The 17,725-nt window shown below is 38.5% G+C and overlaps 1 protein-coding gene across 7 annotated transcripts in view; it reads right to left on the reverse strand.

Moving 5' to 3' along the window:
• LOC109045542 (netrin receptor UNC5D-like) overlaps positions 1 to 17,725 on the reverse strand; it is a 180,045-nt gene that overhangs the window by 48,908 nt on the left and 113,412 nt on the right. For all 7 annotated transcript variants that reach the window (XM_042748500.1, XM_042748502.1, XM_042748505.1 and 4 more), the window contains 3 exons: positions 15,646 to 15,846; positions 2,560 to 2,703; positions 2,231 to 2,334 (listed from right to left, as the gene is read on the reverse strand). In XM_042748500.1, the coding sequence (XP_042604434.1) occupies positions 2,231 to 2,334; positions 2,560 to 2,703; positions 15,646 to 15,846 (449 nt within the window). The remainder of the gene's footprint in view (positions 1 to 2,230; positions 2,335 to 2,559; positions 2,704 to 15,645; positions 15,847 to 17,725) is intronic.

Consider the following 17,725-nt stretch of genomic DNA (forward strand, 5'->3'; position numbering starts at 1 on the left):
CTGCACTATTTCGGATGTGAGGGTTGAACCGGACGTGTCCTTCATTCTCATCCTACTCTTGACAGCGCGAGCCATGCCATGTTTATTGCTGAATAATTACATTTAAAGCACTTTAAATGACTTTGCTTCATCAGACTGAATGATTAATTGCGTCGCTGGATGAGGATTGTGAAGTTAATATGAGCTTAATGATCGGTCTGGTCTCTCAAAGTTATTGAGAGACTTTTTTTCTCCCATCTTAGCTGTGAGTAATCTGTATGAACTTTACTTTGACAGTTAATATTGCACTTTCATTTCCTTGTTGGTGTAATTGTTTTAATCATGTTAAGCTCATTATTCAACAGGGATGATCTTATAGCTCCAGGGAAATGTTTTTTTCTAAACAGGTTTCCATTCAAGCGGGGAACAAACAAAGGACAAGGATGACATATGCCAGAATAAACAATGACAAAATTGTTACGAGCCTGTGACCTTTCGCAAATGATTTAGAAAAAAGAAAAAAACTCAAATACAAGTGATTTAATCAAGTTTTCACGTTTTACTGCCAGAATTGAGAGCAAAATAATTAACCCGCGTGAAGCGCAGAGGTGGCGTGTCAGCTGTGACCTGCCAACGCTCTCCGAGCCCTTGATCAATTTCCAGTCTCAGCCAGAGTTGTGTCCCGTCCAAAGATGGTATCAGCCAGCCAACGGGGGAGCCATCTTGGCTCATATGTCTACCGGTGGCAGAGTTCTTCGGCTTGACCTTTAGACTTTGAGCAGCAATGATTACAGAGGGAGCATTCAGCTGCCAACCTGTAATCTCCAGCGACAAACCCTTCTGGCACAGAGACCTCTGGACCCGGATCTTGGCTCTGTCTCAAGCATCGCCTAAGCCTGACTATCCTTTTCAGCAGCAGCGCCATGTTGGCTCTGGTAACTATTGATTAGCTGTAGTGATGGTGCAGGCTGCTTCCCTCCAGATCACAGACGGCAGCTCACCATACAGCCATTTTGGATCCGTTTCCAACATGACAGATGGCATGAATTGATACGTTTTTTTTTTTTTTTAAAGCTGATGTTGAAATGCGGTGGCCTAGTTAAAGTATTGCTTGTTCTGAAACTACTACAAAGAACACAGAGTGACATAAAAAAACAAAACAAAAAAACAAGGAATCTGTCAGCAGCCTCAGAGAAGCAGAAGCAGACGCAGCGGTATCACTTATCATCTCACTAGAATGTGGGGGGATGATAATAATATGACACTGGGTTTATGAGAAGCAATTGCCAGTTTGATTTCCACTAAGCACATGGATATCTTCCTAAGCCTGTCACAAAACTCTGTAGGAGGTTCGATATTATACACTTGGAGTCACTGAGATGAACCTGAGAGTGGTTTCTCAGAACATTTCTTTGACACTCACAGAATTCAGTATCACTTCTTGCTGCAAACTAGAATGCAGATTCCAAAGTTATAACAAAAACAGAGACGGACGGACGGACGGACGGACGGACAGACAGACAGATAGATAGATAGATCAACTGCTGCTTCACACTACAACCCTGTTCCCAGGAGAATGAGTTTTCTTAGGACAGTGGACAGCAGTTCAGAGGGTTAGGATGGGATTTGCTCTGCATTATTCAAAGTCTGTGTTCATCTCCAAACTGGCATTCATGCATATAAAAGCAAAGGCCTTGCGAGTGACCCAGCAAGTGGAAGACGAGGGGCCTACAGTAACACAAACTGTCCATTTGAGCTAAATCTTTTATCTCTTGCTGGAACTGAGCAGCATGGGGAAGTTCTTGTTTCAGAAAACACATATTATTCAGGACATACTGTATATAAGGAAAAAACATAGAAGGAAAGGAGAAAGTTCTTAAAACAGACAAAAACAACCCCTAAGTTAATGTAATGAGAAGGTGCTTGCTAAAAAAACCCTGGAAAAAATCAACAGACGCATGTAAATGCACTGCAGATCCTGCGCTGAGCATGCAAATGCACTTTTGAATATATCACCGTTCCAGAACCCTGACTATGGTAATGATAATGCACACACCAGTACTCGCTCGTAAATACAGCCCCACTCATCCCTAATTCACGGGGAAAGCATGCTCATCAAATGCCTATAAGGCAAGATACAAACATCGTACTGAATGTCAATATTGACTGATTGATTTGTCCTTTTAAATTGTGTTCAGTAGATTGAACACTCACACATCCAGACAGGTAGAGGGAGCCGTGACCCACTCACCTCTGCTGCAGGCACTCCCTCGGGTGGGCGGCAGTGGAGAACGATCATGCCATTAATCGGCACCTCCATCCCCTGTGGTTCCTGTTCGAAGTTCTTCCGTAGGTCTATATGGAAACACAAAGGACACTGGTAGCATTACTAGCAAAATCAAGTAGATATTTTTTTTTTTTTTTGTTAAAAACAATTTGAATGATGATTCCAATGTGATTCAATATTAACATATTCTTCCTCCCAGTACAACTAAAAGTAAGGCCTAAACTGATATGCCACACATGAATGTTAACGCAAACTATTTTATTTATGAGAAAACAGGTTATGATTATACTGACATGCAATGCGGACGGTGGCTTTGCGACTCTTGGAGGTGCCCAGATGACTCCAGGCCACACACAGACACCAGTAGTCCTCTGGTCCGTGGAAGTCCTCCACCTGCTGTCTGGACACATTTATCATCACTTCACGGATCTTCAGCCCTGCACGGAAAGGAAAAAGGGAAGGGCTAAGAAAAAAAAAAGAAAAAGAAAAAAAAAAGAGACACCATCCACATTTTATAAGGGCTACAGTCTTTGTAAATCAGTACTAAGTAAAGGTAGCGATGCTATAAACTTAACTGCATTTTGCAGCAGCTCAGCTGTTCCCAAAACAATGCAGCGTTTCCAGTAATGAGCTACTGTTTCCAAAAGCAGCAGTGTAACCTGTTTAAATCTTTTTATATCACAATGTTTGCACAGTGAACGGAATAATCAAAATCATTCTAAATGTTTCTCTCTCTCTTACGTGAGGCATTTTGGAAGCAAAATATTTAGTTAAACTGTTGTTCACCCCTATTTTTGACTAAATGATTTTCTTGCTTTATCTTTGCATTAAGTCTACATTTTTCTATTCGCATTTAATGACAATCTAATTGAGATTCCCAATGTTTTTGGTCCCTTATAGAGTACATACGGCTCTGATTGATTCAAAGAAATAAATCATTAAATAGTATACATTTAAATGTAATTGAACTCTAAGCTACAAAAAGCTTACTGCATGAAAAGTTTCAAAGTAGCTTTAAATCGAGTTAAACAAATAGCAGACACTAAAATTAAAAGCCAGTTAAGCCATATTCCCTCAGAGGGCTGGTGCTCCAAATAAACAGCGATGCTTTCACCACACATCTATCATAACGCTCTAATGTTCATTTGCTTCTAATTCCAATATTGCATAAGACCATTTGGGCCTAGTTTGTGTTTAATGAACTTACCAAACCCTTGTGGTTCTTGCAAGAACCCTGACCAGGTAGTAACAGATTAAATAGTGCAAATGGTATGAGTCAGAATGCAGGATTATGGGAATTATGAAAGAATAATGCACATCTTCCTATAGAGAATCTGAGGGAGTTTTTTAAAGCATTCCCCAGGCTCCTCTCCAACCATGCTGCTCTCTTCCCAGGCTGCTGTATAATGTATTCTTCCTGTCATAAGCCTAATTTTAGTACTGTTGTTGTGCCGACCAAACATTAAATTTAAGGTGGTGGATTACGCTCTTCTCACAGCCAATGCCCAGAAAGCTTTGCAAAATGCAACCAAAATATACGAGCCAGGGCAACGGTGAGTGTCGAGCCAAAAGAGAGACCCGAAATTTGAGAGCGAGTTAATGGTTACAAAAGTGAAAACAGTTTTAAATGAAACCGTACTGTGAATTAGAGACACAATTATGTTAAGGGTTAGCGGAGGGAAAATTACGACTATGGAACTCTGTCGCAGACGGCAGCTTTAATGCGTGCCTCCGTGCAGGTCTCTGTGGGTGTATTTGCTCTGCTGAGAGAAAATGAGACTCATCTTTAATGATATTAAGGTAAGCAATGGAAAATCAATTCAAAATTGCTCAGTCCGAGAAGCATGCTTGGCTGTGAGATATGAGCAGAGAGACGGAGAGAGAGACGGAAAGGATTTGAAATGAAAAGGGTATTGCTAAATAAAGGGATACTGAGTCAGGTCAGGACTCTAAGCATCTATAATCCTTTAAATCTGAATGATTATCTTTCAAACAGGCCTGTGGGGAACAGAACAAAACTGACAGAACAGAAACTGAGCTTCCTGTGCCAAAAGGAAGAGAAAAGACAGCAGCAGCAGACACCCTCAGTGAAGCACACCAGCTCTAGATACCAGCCCAATACAATTCCCCTGCTGAATGTTGCGATGGAGAGCTGTATATTCACATAATAATGTGACGGTACTGAATATATGGCCTGCAATGAAGGCACCTGTGGATAATCTGAAATGAAAATACTTGTTTAGCTGCATTCAGGATTATTCATGCTGGAAATGAGACCTCTTAGTGACTTGGCAAAATAACCTGTAGAGATCAAGGAGGTCTTTAATTCCAGGAGAAAAAAGTCTGTTCATTCCCATTTATCTCAATGGCAGTTGCTTGGCAATGTTCAACCATCTTTGCTCATGGTCTCTCAGTTCTGCTGCCAGGATGCGTTGAGCCAATCACTTCAAGCAGTAAATGTCATGTGAATACTTCTTTTAGTACTTTTATATAACTACACATAAATCTGTGTAGTTATATTTTATAATATATTAAAATAGAAAACAGGTATTTTTGTTTGTTTTTTTTTTTTATCTGAAGAGACATATATAGAGATAAAATGAAATATAAAAAGAGATATACAGATAAAATACAGAATCACAGCCTGTAAGAAATATTTATGGCTGGTACATTTTCTCAATTCATTGCTATTGGCAAGAAGATATGTACACACCACCTCAGATACAGATTCTGTTGCATCCAATTCCGCCCCCGGGGATGCAGCCAAGAAACTGTAACCTTCCAGCGCTCATCCACAGATACTCAGAGGAATCGAGATGCCCAAGCCAAGTTTGGAACTAAACGACAAGAAGCTTGAGTGTGACTGCTCGGACAAAGTGCTGCCACGGAGGAAACAGTTTCACTGGAGGCACTGCTGACTTTAAATAAACCATATAAATCATCATTTCAGGCCCCGGACAGAGACAGAGTGTGTGTGTACAGACAAAGGAAAGTAGAAAACAGTAAAGCATGACTAACGATTATGAATGTGTGGCATATGGAGAGTGCTGGAGTTGATGCCAGTGTTGTGTGTGGCCTTACAGGAAGCACATAGACCCTGGCATATGTGATAGTAAACCCATTGTTTCTGATGCATCCATTAGAGTAGATAGAAGAAAATCTCCCACAAACCAACCAAATGTGACATCCTGTCATGGCTGCCAAAGACCTTGAGGCCATGGATTAACTACAAAACCCAGATACACATCTATAGCGCTTCCAAAACCCTCTTGTATTTGTCTCTGGAGTGGCTCTGATACACACTTGGCTTCCTGCGAGAGTTTTGGTTATTCTTTTCGTATTGTGCATGTAAACACACAGACATCTTGTATTACTGAACTTGTGCCAAGCCCTGTGCCAACTATGAACTGCTGAAATGTCTGAGCATCCATCAGGAACGGAGCTCTTTCACATCCTGTGCTGCTTCTCGTGATTACATGCATCGCTGGAAACGTCTTATTTGATTAGTTCATGCAATATTAAAAACATTATGTTTGACAAGCCATCAGGCTTACGCAATATCAACATTCCAGTGCTCTCAATGTTCAGTGTCCTCTGGAAACTGATGAATGAAAAAAGATTTCTATTTTTTAAATCTGGTTGTTTTTATTTTTAAATCTATGTTGTTACATATTTTATATACATAAACACACATTCAGGATTATTACATATTCTTTTCTTTTTATACATTTTTAAGTTTTTATACATATGTTATATTATATTCTGAAATAATTTTTGCATTAAAATATTGCTGAAAGTTACATAGATTTTTGGAATTAAATCAAGAAGTAAATATTACATAAATTCTGTAGTTTCATAACATAAGTAAAGTAATACATAAATTTTGGTTCATATATAGTAATTAAAAGTTTTGTTAATAATTGTTATACCAAAATGCTGAAAAACATTTGTTGTTAATTAAACGGAGATGAAAACACAGGTAATTCATATGTAAACTGCAAAATAAAATAAAATAAAATACACTGCCAGTCCAAAAAAAAAGTCACACACTCTAATATTTAGTTGGACTGCGTTTAGCTTTGATTATGGCACACATTCGCCGTGGCATCATTTTGATAAGCTTCTGCAATGTCACAACATTTATTCCCGTCCAGAGTTGCATTAATTTTTCGCCAGGATCTTGTATTGATGATGGGAGAGTCAGACCACTGCGCAAAGTCTTCTCAATGGGGTAAAGGTCTGACTCTGGACTCTGTGGTGGCCAATCCATGTGTGAAAATGATGTTGCATGCTCACTGAACCACTCTTTCATAATTTGAGCCCGATGAATCCTGGCATTGTCGTCTTGGAATATGCCCGTGCCATCAGGGAAGAAAAAATTAACTGATGGAATAACCTGGTCATTCAGTATATTCAGGTAATCAGCTGACCTCATTCTTTGGGCACATAACATAATCATCCATGCAGTAATTATCCAATCGGAGGATCTTAACTATTTGCTTAGTTAAATCCAGGTTGTGACTTTTTTTTTTGGACGGGCAGTGTATATTCAAAAAGTAAGTTTTAATTAACAAAAGTAAATTAATAAAATGAATAAATTATAAATAAAATATTATTGTATATATACACAGACACACACACAAACACACAGACACACACACTTTATACTATATGTACTATACTATAGATAGAACTATAAAATTACGCTACTATTATACTGGGTTTGACCCTGAAAAGATCCAAGCTTCCATCCAAGAAAGAAAACATCCAATTTCTAATTTTCCCCTCTTTTTCCCATCCTTTAATTCTTGGTCCCAAAACATTCAATTGTTCCTTCTCTGCTTTCCAAGCATGCTCTTGTCTTCATCCCTGCTGTATTTTTCACACCAGATTCAGAGTTGGAGGGCCCCTAGTCTCCGAGAGAGTCAGTGGTGGCTTTGCTCGCCCATGGTCCTTATCCCTCTTTTCCTTTCTTTTCCTGTTCCAGCATTTGGAAATTGGTCTCTGTGTGTGTGTGTGTGTGTGTGTTTCGGTGCTGGGGTCTGGCTTGTGGCTTGTTGCTGAGTGGCTGTGGAGAGTTCTGGGAGAGATATGGAGAACCAAATCGGCGTCTCACAACAGTAACAATGTCTCAGTGTCTGGATCTGCATGTCCAGTGATGCCACGTCCAAAGTGTCCTCACTCTCCAAGAGCTTGGCAGAGACCAACAGATCTGATCCCTCTCCTAGTGCTGGCAGCCGTCGGGCTGCAGCTGTGTGTTTGCGTGTGTGAATATTGTCCGACTGTTGGCTTTGAGCTCTTTTAAGCAGTCGGAGGTCTGTTCCATCTCTGTGAGCCTTCTGATCCTGTAGACACGCAGTGTGTATGTGAGGTTATAGGGCCACTCCAAGGATTAAAAACCACAGATGACAGCATGGGCGAATGATGTTTGTCAGTGGCACATCTGGGAAAGTGTTTCAAACTGCATAACGGCCATATTTGTGTGACGTGACTAGGGATGAAACAGTTACCAGTTTGACAATAAACCAAGATAAAATTACCAACAGTTAGTGCAGCTTTATATTTTAATTATCCTTAAAATCATCTAAGATCATGTACACACTGTAAAGTTTCAGGAGTGACAACCACATTTAAATACATAAGTGAATCCCGTAAATTATAGTTTTGTGACAATGTATGGAGTGTTCATTTCCTAATTTTTTTTTTTGTTTGAATTTTTTGGGTTTTTTTTTAGTTTTTTAAGCAGTTTTTGAGATTTCAGGATTTCCCCATTCATAGATAGGATTTGGTCTTTTTTGTTTAAGTTTAGAAGCGTTGCCATGTCCACTTATTATAAACGACATTTAGTAAACGTCTTCGGGCTTGTTGTTTGTGCTCAGCTCATGAATAGATCCAGTTTATGGAGTTAATAAAGTAGGTTGCTATATTTTATTATGGGGTTCTTCTTCTTCTCTAGCAAGATATGGCAACACTAATGAGTCAAAACATACCCTGTGATTTCTTGCACTGCACATACAAAAAAGACTAGTTTAAATATGTCATTAATGACTAGCTGTTTAGTTTGGTTTTGTACACATTTCTGCAAATGCAAGAGTTTAGTTTGGATGTAGAATGCAGTTGTTTCGTACATTACCTAATTATGTGTATTAACCAGGATTAAGCACCAAAAAGTCAACTGACAACTGCATATGTGGTCTAAAATTATGCGAAAATGTTGGGAATCACCCAACCAACATTTTTTGTTCATGTTAATGTTATTATTGAATGTTTATGTAAACAATAAGTGCTGCTAATTTTATTTGTTGTTTTTCTATATAAGGCTTGGTGAAATGTTTACAGTGTGTATCAGTGCTTTTTGAACATTTCCAGCACATTTTAACAATACCGTTATAATATTTATAAACTGTGATCATTTTGTTAACTATAATCATAACACTGGAGTGACATAACACCAAAAAAGTGCTAAAAGCGTGTTTGGTAGTGTCTTGACTGACACTACTGACACTTGAGTGCAACTGCTAATCCTGAATCAAAGCCTTTTGTAAACAAATCTGTGAGAAGTCTAAACAGTTACTGTTCATAATCTTGGATTGCAGCTACAGCTTATTCTGCTGTTGCTCGCACATTCATGTATAGCTCATTCAGCCCTGAGGATTCGTAAGGGCATGCATCTTCTTTTCCCTTCCTCCATCTCTTTCAAACTCCCTCTCCTCTGTTTTTCTCTATCTTCTTTGTCCTTCCTGGATCTCAATGCATCTTGTCTTGTGTCGGTCTTTCTCTGTTGGTGGTAGATGATATAGCACAGCGGGCTAGCTGTGATCTTAATGCAGAATGCTGGACGTCGATCCCTCTTGCAGTCGCCAAACAGCAGGTGAAGACCATCTCACCCTCCATCTCTTGCTGTGTCCCTTTTTCCCTCCTTCTGTAGTTGCCTTCCAAGTGTCTTCTCTTATCTAACTCCTGTTTACCCATCAGCCCACTGGATATTCACCATACAGTGACCTTTTAAAGAGACAGTTCTCCCAAAAAATTAAAATTCTGATATCATTTACTCACCCTGTTGTCGATCCAAACCTATTCGGCTTTCTTTTTTAGATGGCATACAAAAGCAGATTTGCGCTGCTCTTTTTAATACTTTTAAGCTCTGAAAAGGCTTTTATGACCTCTAAAACCACTAATCAAAATATGCTGTGTGAACATTCTTCAAAAATCTTCTTTTGTGTTTCACTGAAGAAAGTCTGTCATATAGGATGTGAAACAACAAAGTTTCATTTTTGGGCAAACTACTCCTTTAACTCTTTTCCTCCTAGACTTCTTGTAAACTTCTTACATCCTCTCATCCTCTTACCCTTAAATCTCTTTAATGTCTCCCTTTTTTTCTTGCATTTCTCCCTTACCCTCCATCCCTCTCCGCCCATCCCTCCATTCGACTCCCTAAATCTCCCCTTTGGCAGATCTCTATCGTTATTGCACTCCTAATAAATCTCTCCTCCTCTCTCTTTTCTTTTTTGCTCTCAGTCTGTCTGTCTTTCTTTCTCTGTGGTAGTAGGATCAGAGGCTTTAGCCGTGTGATCTGTATTGATCAGTGAGCAGTGGGGTTATACTGCTCTGGCTTACTGTTGCTCTGCACTGCCCTGCCCTCCTGCTCTTTTCCAGCCCATATCCATAGCCATGACAACAGGCTAAGCTTTGGCTGGTGAGGCACTTCCTGTGGCATCTAAAAGAAAATTTCATTCTTTTTTTATTTATTTATTTATTTTTTTTTTTCAAGATATCAAGGCCTACACACACACAGTTTCAGCTCTTAGCTAAAATAGGGATACTGGTGTGGAGTTTTATTAAAGGTTTACCCAACTGAATCAATCTTATTTGTGAAAAGGAGCAACTGGTTCAGAAAGAACTGAATCACTCTTTTGAGTCGATTTTTAAATTCAACTCACTCATACTACCCTTCACTTTACTACCCTGAATAAACAGCTTTTATAGAGGAAACAGCTTATTCAATTAATGAATTGACATCTTATCTGCTAATCTTCAATATGTTTTACACTAAACTATATTTTGGACTGAACTATTTTTAGAGGTTACACTGGAAAAAAAATGCTGCTTTATAATAGAAGACACTGACTTTTTGCTACAAGTGGGATTCTGCTTGCGGCACTTCTCATTCATTCCTAAGGTATCTGTAAATGGTGACTGAGTGTAACACAACTCTGACTATAATTCAGTTGACTGTTACGCTTTCTCCAATAGTAAGTAATACAAACCTTCTCTTCTCCCAATAGTAAGACAATCCCTGACTGTAACAGGAACAATGAATCAGTAAATGAAACATTTCAACTTCTGAATCTAGAATGAATTAGTCCAATTTTAGAATGACTCAGTCTGATTCATTTACAGGTTGTTCAGTCATTTTTTTTTTTTACATGATTCAACTAGTTCACCAAAAAAACCTGACTCAAAAGTGATTCATGAAATGATACATTCATTGACCCAAGTTCAACTCACTCATACAGGGAAAAATAGCAGTTGTGTAGTAAATAATCACAAAATTTGAACTTGAGAACCGCTGTAACTGAATCAATAAATCAATGAGATGAACAATTCAACTTCCAATTCTAGAATAGTCTGATGCATGAACAAATTGTTCAGTCTGATTTGTAAAGATTTATTTTTTGGGCGTTTTTTCCTTAATCCTGATAAGTAATAACAGGAAGCAAAGTGGGAGAGAGGGGGGGTGGGATCAAAGAGGTCCACAAGCCAGGATTCGAACTCAGGACACCCATAGCCCAACGGCACTATATGGTGGCACACTGCCCACAAGGCTATTGGTGCCGATGTTCACTCTGATTTGTGAACCAAATCAACTGGTTCCTTAAAAAGATCTGATTCAAAGGAATCATTTGTTCACTGATCTGGTTGCCAACTTGAACCCACCGATAGCTGTTCTTGAGCTGACAACTCAATTGAGGGGAAGTTATCAGAGAATAAGGGCATAATTTTGGTCTGTTATACACAAAGCTGTCATACAACTTTAACAGACTTGGAATACAGCAGCCAACTGGTAAGTAATGACAGCATTTTCATTTTTGGGTGAACAATTCAGTCATTTGCTATCAATTGTAGCCATTATGATTATCACCCCTGGCAACACGAGCAACTGACACCTCACAGGCGCTGCAGCTCACAGAGCCCTATCAAATACATTTTCATGAAGCGCCAGCACAAAAGCCAACACAGTCCTCATAATTATAAAACAAACCAGCACATTCTATCAAGCACAGGTGCACAAATGTGTGATAATGCACAGGATGCACACACTCGCACTCTCATCACAACTGAATTATGAATCATTGACCGCACAGTGAACCCCCAACGCCTGAGGTGTGTCTGCAAGGTCACACACCTGAGCCCCCATCGACCTGCAGACATTCTTTAGACATCACCCTAGGAAAACACTCTTTCAAATGGGCCTTTATACTATAGCGTTTTCAATTCAATGCAACCCCCATTTTTTTATGTTCCGCAGAAGAAAGATACAGGTCATACATGTTTGGGAAGACATGAAGATTAGATAATGATGACAGAATTTTCATTTTTGAAATTTATAAATTCTCTATATTTAAAATGCAATTGTAGTACCAGATTTTAAAGCTCATTTTTATAATACAACAGTGTTGCATAGGTAGCAAACAGAACTGTGAATGTTGTTGGGAGGTGATTATACTATCCTGCTCGTGTGTGATTCTGTTCATATGCCAGAGAATCACAGCAGTGTCCAGTTCTGTTAGCCAGCTCTGCTGTGACTGTGTGTTTGGCCACAGGAAGGAAACAGAGCTGGCTAATTCTGAAACAGACCTACAAGCTGGCCTCTCTTCCTGACGGCGTTCATCAAACATGAGGCGGTAAAGCCGGAGCTTTCCTTTTACATCTCTATTAATGCCTGCGATTCTTTGTTCTGGAATCAGAGCCAAACACAAATGCATGGAATTATACAAACAAACAAACCCTGGGTGATATTTACAGTGCAGTAAACGACACTGTTTCATGGTCCAGCGATGGTGCAACTGATTCACATACTAAAGCCGTTTTTACTAACATCAGGCAGATAGAATTGGATTATTTATGTGTATATGTACGTCTGTAAGACACCATCTGTCTGCATCAACCTCGTCCTGTCCCGCAGTGCGTTTTTTACAGTCTTTACCAGTCTTCACAAAAGTGCACCATTTCAAAAGTACTGACAGATTTACCAACCATCCATCCGTGAGCGATTCCATTCAGCCCAGCAGGACAAATAATCCAAGCAGGCACGCAGGCAGTCCAAGGACACCACGGCTCCTGCTCTCTGAGTTTGATTTATCGGCTTTGCCGCCAGAGAGATGTGATCGGTGCATATCTGTGCTGGACTGAGGGAGCCCGGTCTTAATCAACGGAGCCTCACAGATGTACAGAGATGATTAGGCAGTCCAACAACCCGCTGAGACTCAATGGTCAATGCCGGGCACGGATAGCAGATCTCTGTAAGTGTGCTAAGAGGAAGCTGAGATAGCAAGCTGGGCGCATGCACAGCACATTTAAGGTGGATGTTTATTTTAGCAGATGATCTGAGATCAGCCTTGAGGCTTTCAGTGTGTGAGCTGATGTTACTTAGATTTGTAAGCAGTAGGTTCGTTCTACTTTACAATTGGGTGGTGTGGCCTAGTGGTCAAAGATCTAGGATAATAACCAAAAGGCTCTAGGTTTGAGCCCTACAAGGGCTAATCTATAAGCACTACTGTGCCTGCGGCAAGTCAACCCATGTAGCTCCAGGGAGATTGTCCTTATTATAAGTGCACCATAAGACCTGTTTCAGCAAAAATTTAGCATAATTACAACAGCAAGCTCTATGAAGAAAATTATAGTTTTTTCTCAGTTGCTTTATTGCATTTCTCGAATCAGAAATAAAATTCTTAAAACCACTTGTTCAACCTCCACATAATCTAGTCACTTGTGCACATCATAAAAGCAGTTTCTCATTCTTTTGAACAAGTTGAGATTGCTTTGGTACTCTACATCGATCATGCAATGTCTGTGGTTCCCTACAGTTCTTGTCTGTTGTGGTTCCATCTACATTCTTACCCCTTCATCTAGTCATTAGTTCCATCATATACAGGTTGCCATGTTCATTATTTTTGTAATGATAAAAATTAAACTTTCATATAAATGTATTTTAGCTATAGTTCATCAAATAAATTATGTTGTGCAATAGTCTTTTTGACTGCTTCCCTCAGGCAATCAAACATCTTAAGTCATCAGTAGTGTGAGCAGGTGGCCAGGGTCGTGCTGAAAAACGAAATCTTCATCCATAAGCTTTTCATTACATGCAAAAATAGGTTGATGACCCTGCCCTTGTTGTCATAGAAACATGGTGTCAAGCATATGTTCTACACATTTCAAGTGTGAATTTTGACTTAATGATGAGAATGTAGATCAACCAATGATAAACCAGTTCTCTGAAATAGCTCAAAGGTGCATCTCATGAACCTTCAATTGGAAAGCATATGTAGACAGGGGACAACACAAGAGTTACAAATTCTGACAATGGACTTTCTAATTTTTCTATCATACTGTTTGTATGAATTGTTTAGACAAATGCACATACTTCTTTGCAAATATTAAGGATGGTTCGATAATTGCACCAAAGCGACTGAGAAAAACTGTAAGTGATTTATAAGTTTTCACACAAGAGTATTTTCTTTTAAATTAAAGTCAAATAAGGTAGATTTTTGAGAATTACTATAAAAATTTTATGGTTGGTTAAATCTAATTTATCACATTTTTGTCCAAATTAGATTTTTGAGAATTACTATAAACTTGATCATCATGAAATCTAATTTATCACATTTTTGTCCAAATGTTGTTTTAACAAAATACTCCAAACATGACAATACACAATATGCGCCCTAATGACGGTAATAAAAAACTTTGAGTTGTTTGAAACACACTTTCACACATACAGATTAGATCAGATTCTGTTTGGGTCTCTCATAAAACAAAAAACAACAGCATTTACTCTGCTTATTGACTATGCTGGTATGAATAAATAACTATCCACATATACTACCATTTAAAAGTTTGAGTATAACACAGTATAAACATTAATATTGTAATATATTTAATTTAAAATAACAGTTTTCTATTTTAGTGTTTCAAATGTATTTTGTTCCTATGATGGCAAATCTTTCAGTCTTCGGTATCACATTTCTGGAAAAAATATCCTTACTTTTACTATTTAAACAGATGAAAACAGTTGCTTAATATTTTCAGGATTCTTTGATTAATAGAAATTTATATTTTTATGTGTATATTTTTAATATTTTTTTTTTTGTGACATTATAAATGCCTTTATTGTCATTATTGATAATTTCAGTGCTTACTTGCTAAATAAAAGTATTAATGTCTTTAAATATAAATAAATAAGTAAAAGTACTCACTCCAAACCTTTCAACAGTAGTATAATTTCTGGCCTCATTCATAACCATCCTTTCAATTAATCAACATTGACTGAAGCACATCAAGTGTAAAATATCCACATTGATACTCTAAACTCTCCACCAGAAGTAAATAACTTCAGGTCTATCATCTGGCAGAAGCAGCTTGAGGATTTCTTCCTCACTAGCAGTATTTTAAAGCTTTCAATACAGGTAGGATTCAAAATCTGTCAATTTTTCAGCTGCTAACAGTTGTCCCTTTTATCAATAACAGATAAAGATGAAAGAAATAAGTACAAAAGGTAAAAACAAGCCAGAAATGGTTTTTTGAATATAAAGCACCAATTCACGCCTGGGTCAAGTACTGATCTGACAGGGTTGGGGGGGGGGGATTTCACTAGGTTGCATCACTAGATCAGTCCTTTCAGCTGTCAGAATCTCCACCAGCAAACACTAAATGCAACAATCAGTCTCTTTCAAGCTCTTACAGATAGCACACTATGTTTGATGGAGAGTGAACTGAAAGATGAAACGGGCAAGAAGTTGAGCCGAACATCTGCTGCTGTAGAATTTGACATTCTGGACACCACTCTCCCATCAGGCACTGCTGGATGTTTGTGTTTGACAGACAGAAATAGACAGAAGTTGCATTAAAGGAATAGTTCCCCCAAAAATGAAAATTTACCGTAAATTTACTCACCCTCGGGCCATCCAAGATCTAGTTTGTTTCTTCATCAGAACAGTTTTGGAGAAATTTAGCATTGCATCTTTTGCTCACCAATAGTTCCTCTGAACAAACAAACTAATCTACATCTTAGATGGACTGAGGGTGAGTAAAAAAAAAAAAAAAAAAAATTTTGGGGTGAAATATTACTTTAAAAAGAAGGACAGCACATGCATATTTACCCGTTCCTAGTTCAGTGTGCTCCAAAGAAGTGTGTTGGTTCTGATGGACCCACTCCCCATTGCATTTAAAGAAGATCTGGAGGGCGGGCCGCGCACGGCAACGTAGCTTGATGGGGTTGCTTTTGACAATGTATGCATCATCGGGCTCCTGCAGGAAGTGAGGCAGTGTTCCAGACATCGCTGAGAGACCATCACGTGACCCTGCAACAAAAATTCAGGAGTTATACGCTGGCTCTAGAAGAAAAAGTCGCGGTCTCATTCAACATGAAGCAAAAACGTCTAACCGACTAAATCCGTTCAACTGACAGCTACCTATCTGCAAGTTCCTATAATCAGACACATCAGCTAGGGCTCCCTGACAGCAAGATTACTCACTTCTTTAACTGGCCTGTCAGTCACTTTCAAAAGCGCTCTCAGGTTGGATGACGTTTTCAAACGAGTACCATATGAGCCGGTGACACCGAGAGATAAAGTGAAAACTGCCCTAAAGCAGCTGAAGGTGCCTGCAGATGATTTCAGCACCATGGACAGCAGCCAGTAGATACTCAATAGTACACACATTTTCAGGACCACGGACAGCTCCTCTGAGCTCTGTGGCTTCACATTAAATCAGGCATTATATGCAGATGTTTGCTCTGTTCCAAAAACCAGTGAGCTGCTAATGGAGGCAACATTTTAAAGCAGAGCATTATGCTTGCCAACACAAAGGCTGTTCCAAAAGGTGGGTAACTTAATTACGCTGCCTCTGAAAATACCTTAATTTAGACTGTTCTAAGGCAGCACCACATGTTTCTATGCATTTCACATTCACTGTGATGATCTCAGTAGAAATATAAACTTACGATGGAGGATGAAGTGATAAAAATGTTGAATATAAATACTCTTAGCAAACCCTGGGATGACAAATTGTAGGTTCATTTAAAAAGGAACACATTTCTGATTTGTGTTGATGAGGGAGTACCTATAACCTGTGGATAGGGCTGTGTATAAGACAAAAAAGGTTGGAAGAAGGATTTGAAACAAGCACATAGTAACATGGAGGTACCATGCATAGTCACAGTTGTGCTTATGGGTATTTTCTTCTTTAGCCACTATATGGTTATTATACCCAAGTTAATCCACAAAAGGCACATTTACTTTGTGACAGGATCTGTGAGCATTTGCTATCACAGCAAGAGCTGGACTAGACTGATTTTGTGGAATCCCGAGTAAAGCTCACATCTATTTGATATGCAAAAAGAGAAAGACTGTTAGTCTGTTAGTCATATCAGGTCCATTAACTAATATTAAAGTTTTTTTTTAAACTATGTACTATGTATTAGGGAATTAGTTAATTAAAAATGGATTAAAACTATTTAAAATTAATACAAATTTTTTAAAATTATTTAATTGAATTCAAATTAACTAAATGATTATTAAATGTATTTTTTGTTGTAAGTTCATGTTAACTAATGTAGTCACCCAAGGTAAACATATTTCTTTACATAAGTCATGATCATGCTAAAATAAAACAAAAATTTGACATAAAACAACCAAAATATATTGTAACAAACACAAAAATAAATGTGTCCTGAAGTTTTTCTCTTCTCTCTCTGGATTTTCTGTAACTCTCCACTGTATCTGTCAAATAAAGCATCAAAAGCCCAAAAATAAAATAAAAGTATTGTAAATCTATAGCTATTAAAAAAACGGAAAACTGTTCTGACATGCCCCATGAAATCGACCACATATGGGTGTGAAATTCTACTTCACACAGGGATATTTGGAGGAAGATTTAGGGTCTAAAAGTGTCTTGTGGATAAAAGAGCCACACAAGAGTGACAGGAGCTGAAATATCCACACTGATTCAAAGCACACAGTGATTTAAAGCACTCCTCTCCCTCGCTCTTCACGTTTCTCTCGTGCTCACTCTCCATTAGTCTTTCTGTCACTGCATGTGTGTACACACACATACACAAACACTCTAAAACTCTCCCCCTCTAATAAAACTGTCACAGACAAAACTAGATGGGATATTTTGGAAACGATTTCTCCTGACTGAAATCTTAAGCATAATAGAGATTTCTGTTGACTTGTAATC

This window comes from Cyprinus carpio, chromosome B21 (genome assembly GCF_018340385.1).
Source record: "Cyprinus carpio isolate SPL01 chromosome B21, ASM1834038v1, whole genome shotgun sequence".
Classification (NCBI taxonomy): domain Eukaryota; kingdom Metazoa; phylum Chordata; class Actinopteri; order Cypriniformes; family Cyprinidae; genus Cyprinus; species Cyprinus carpio.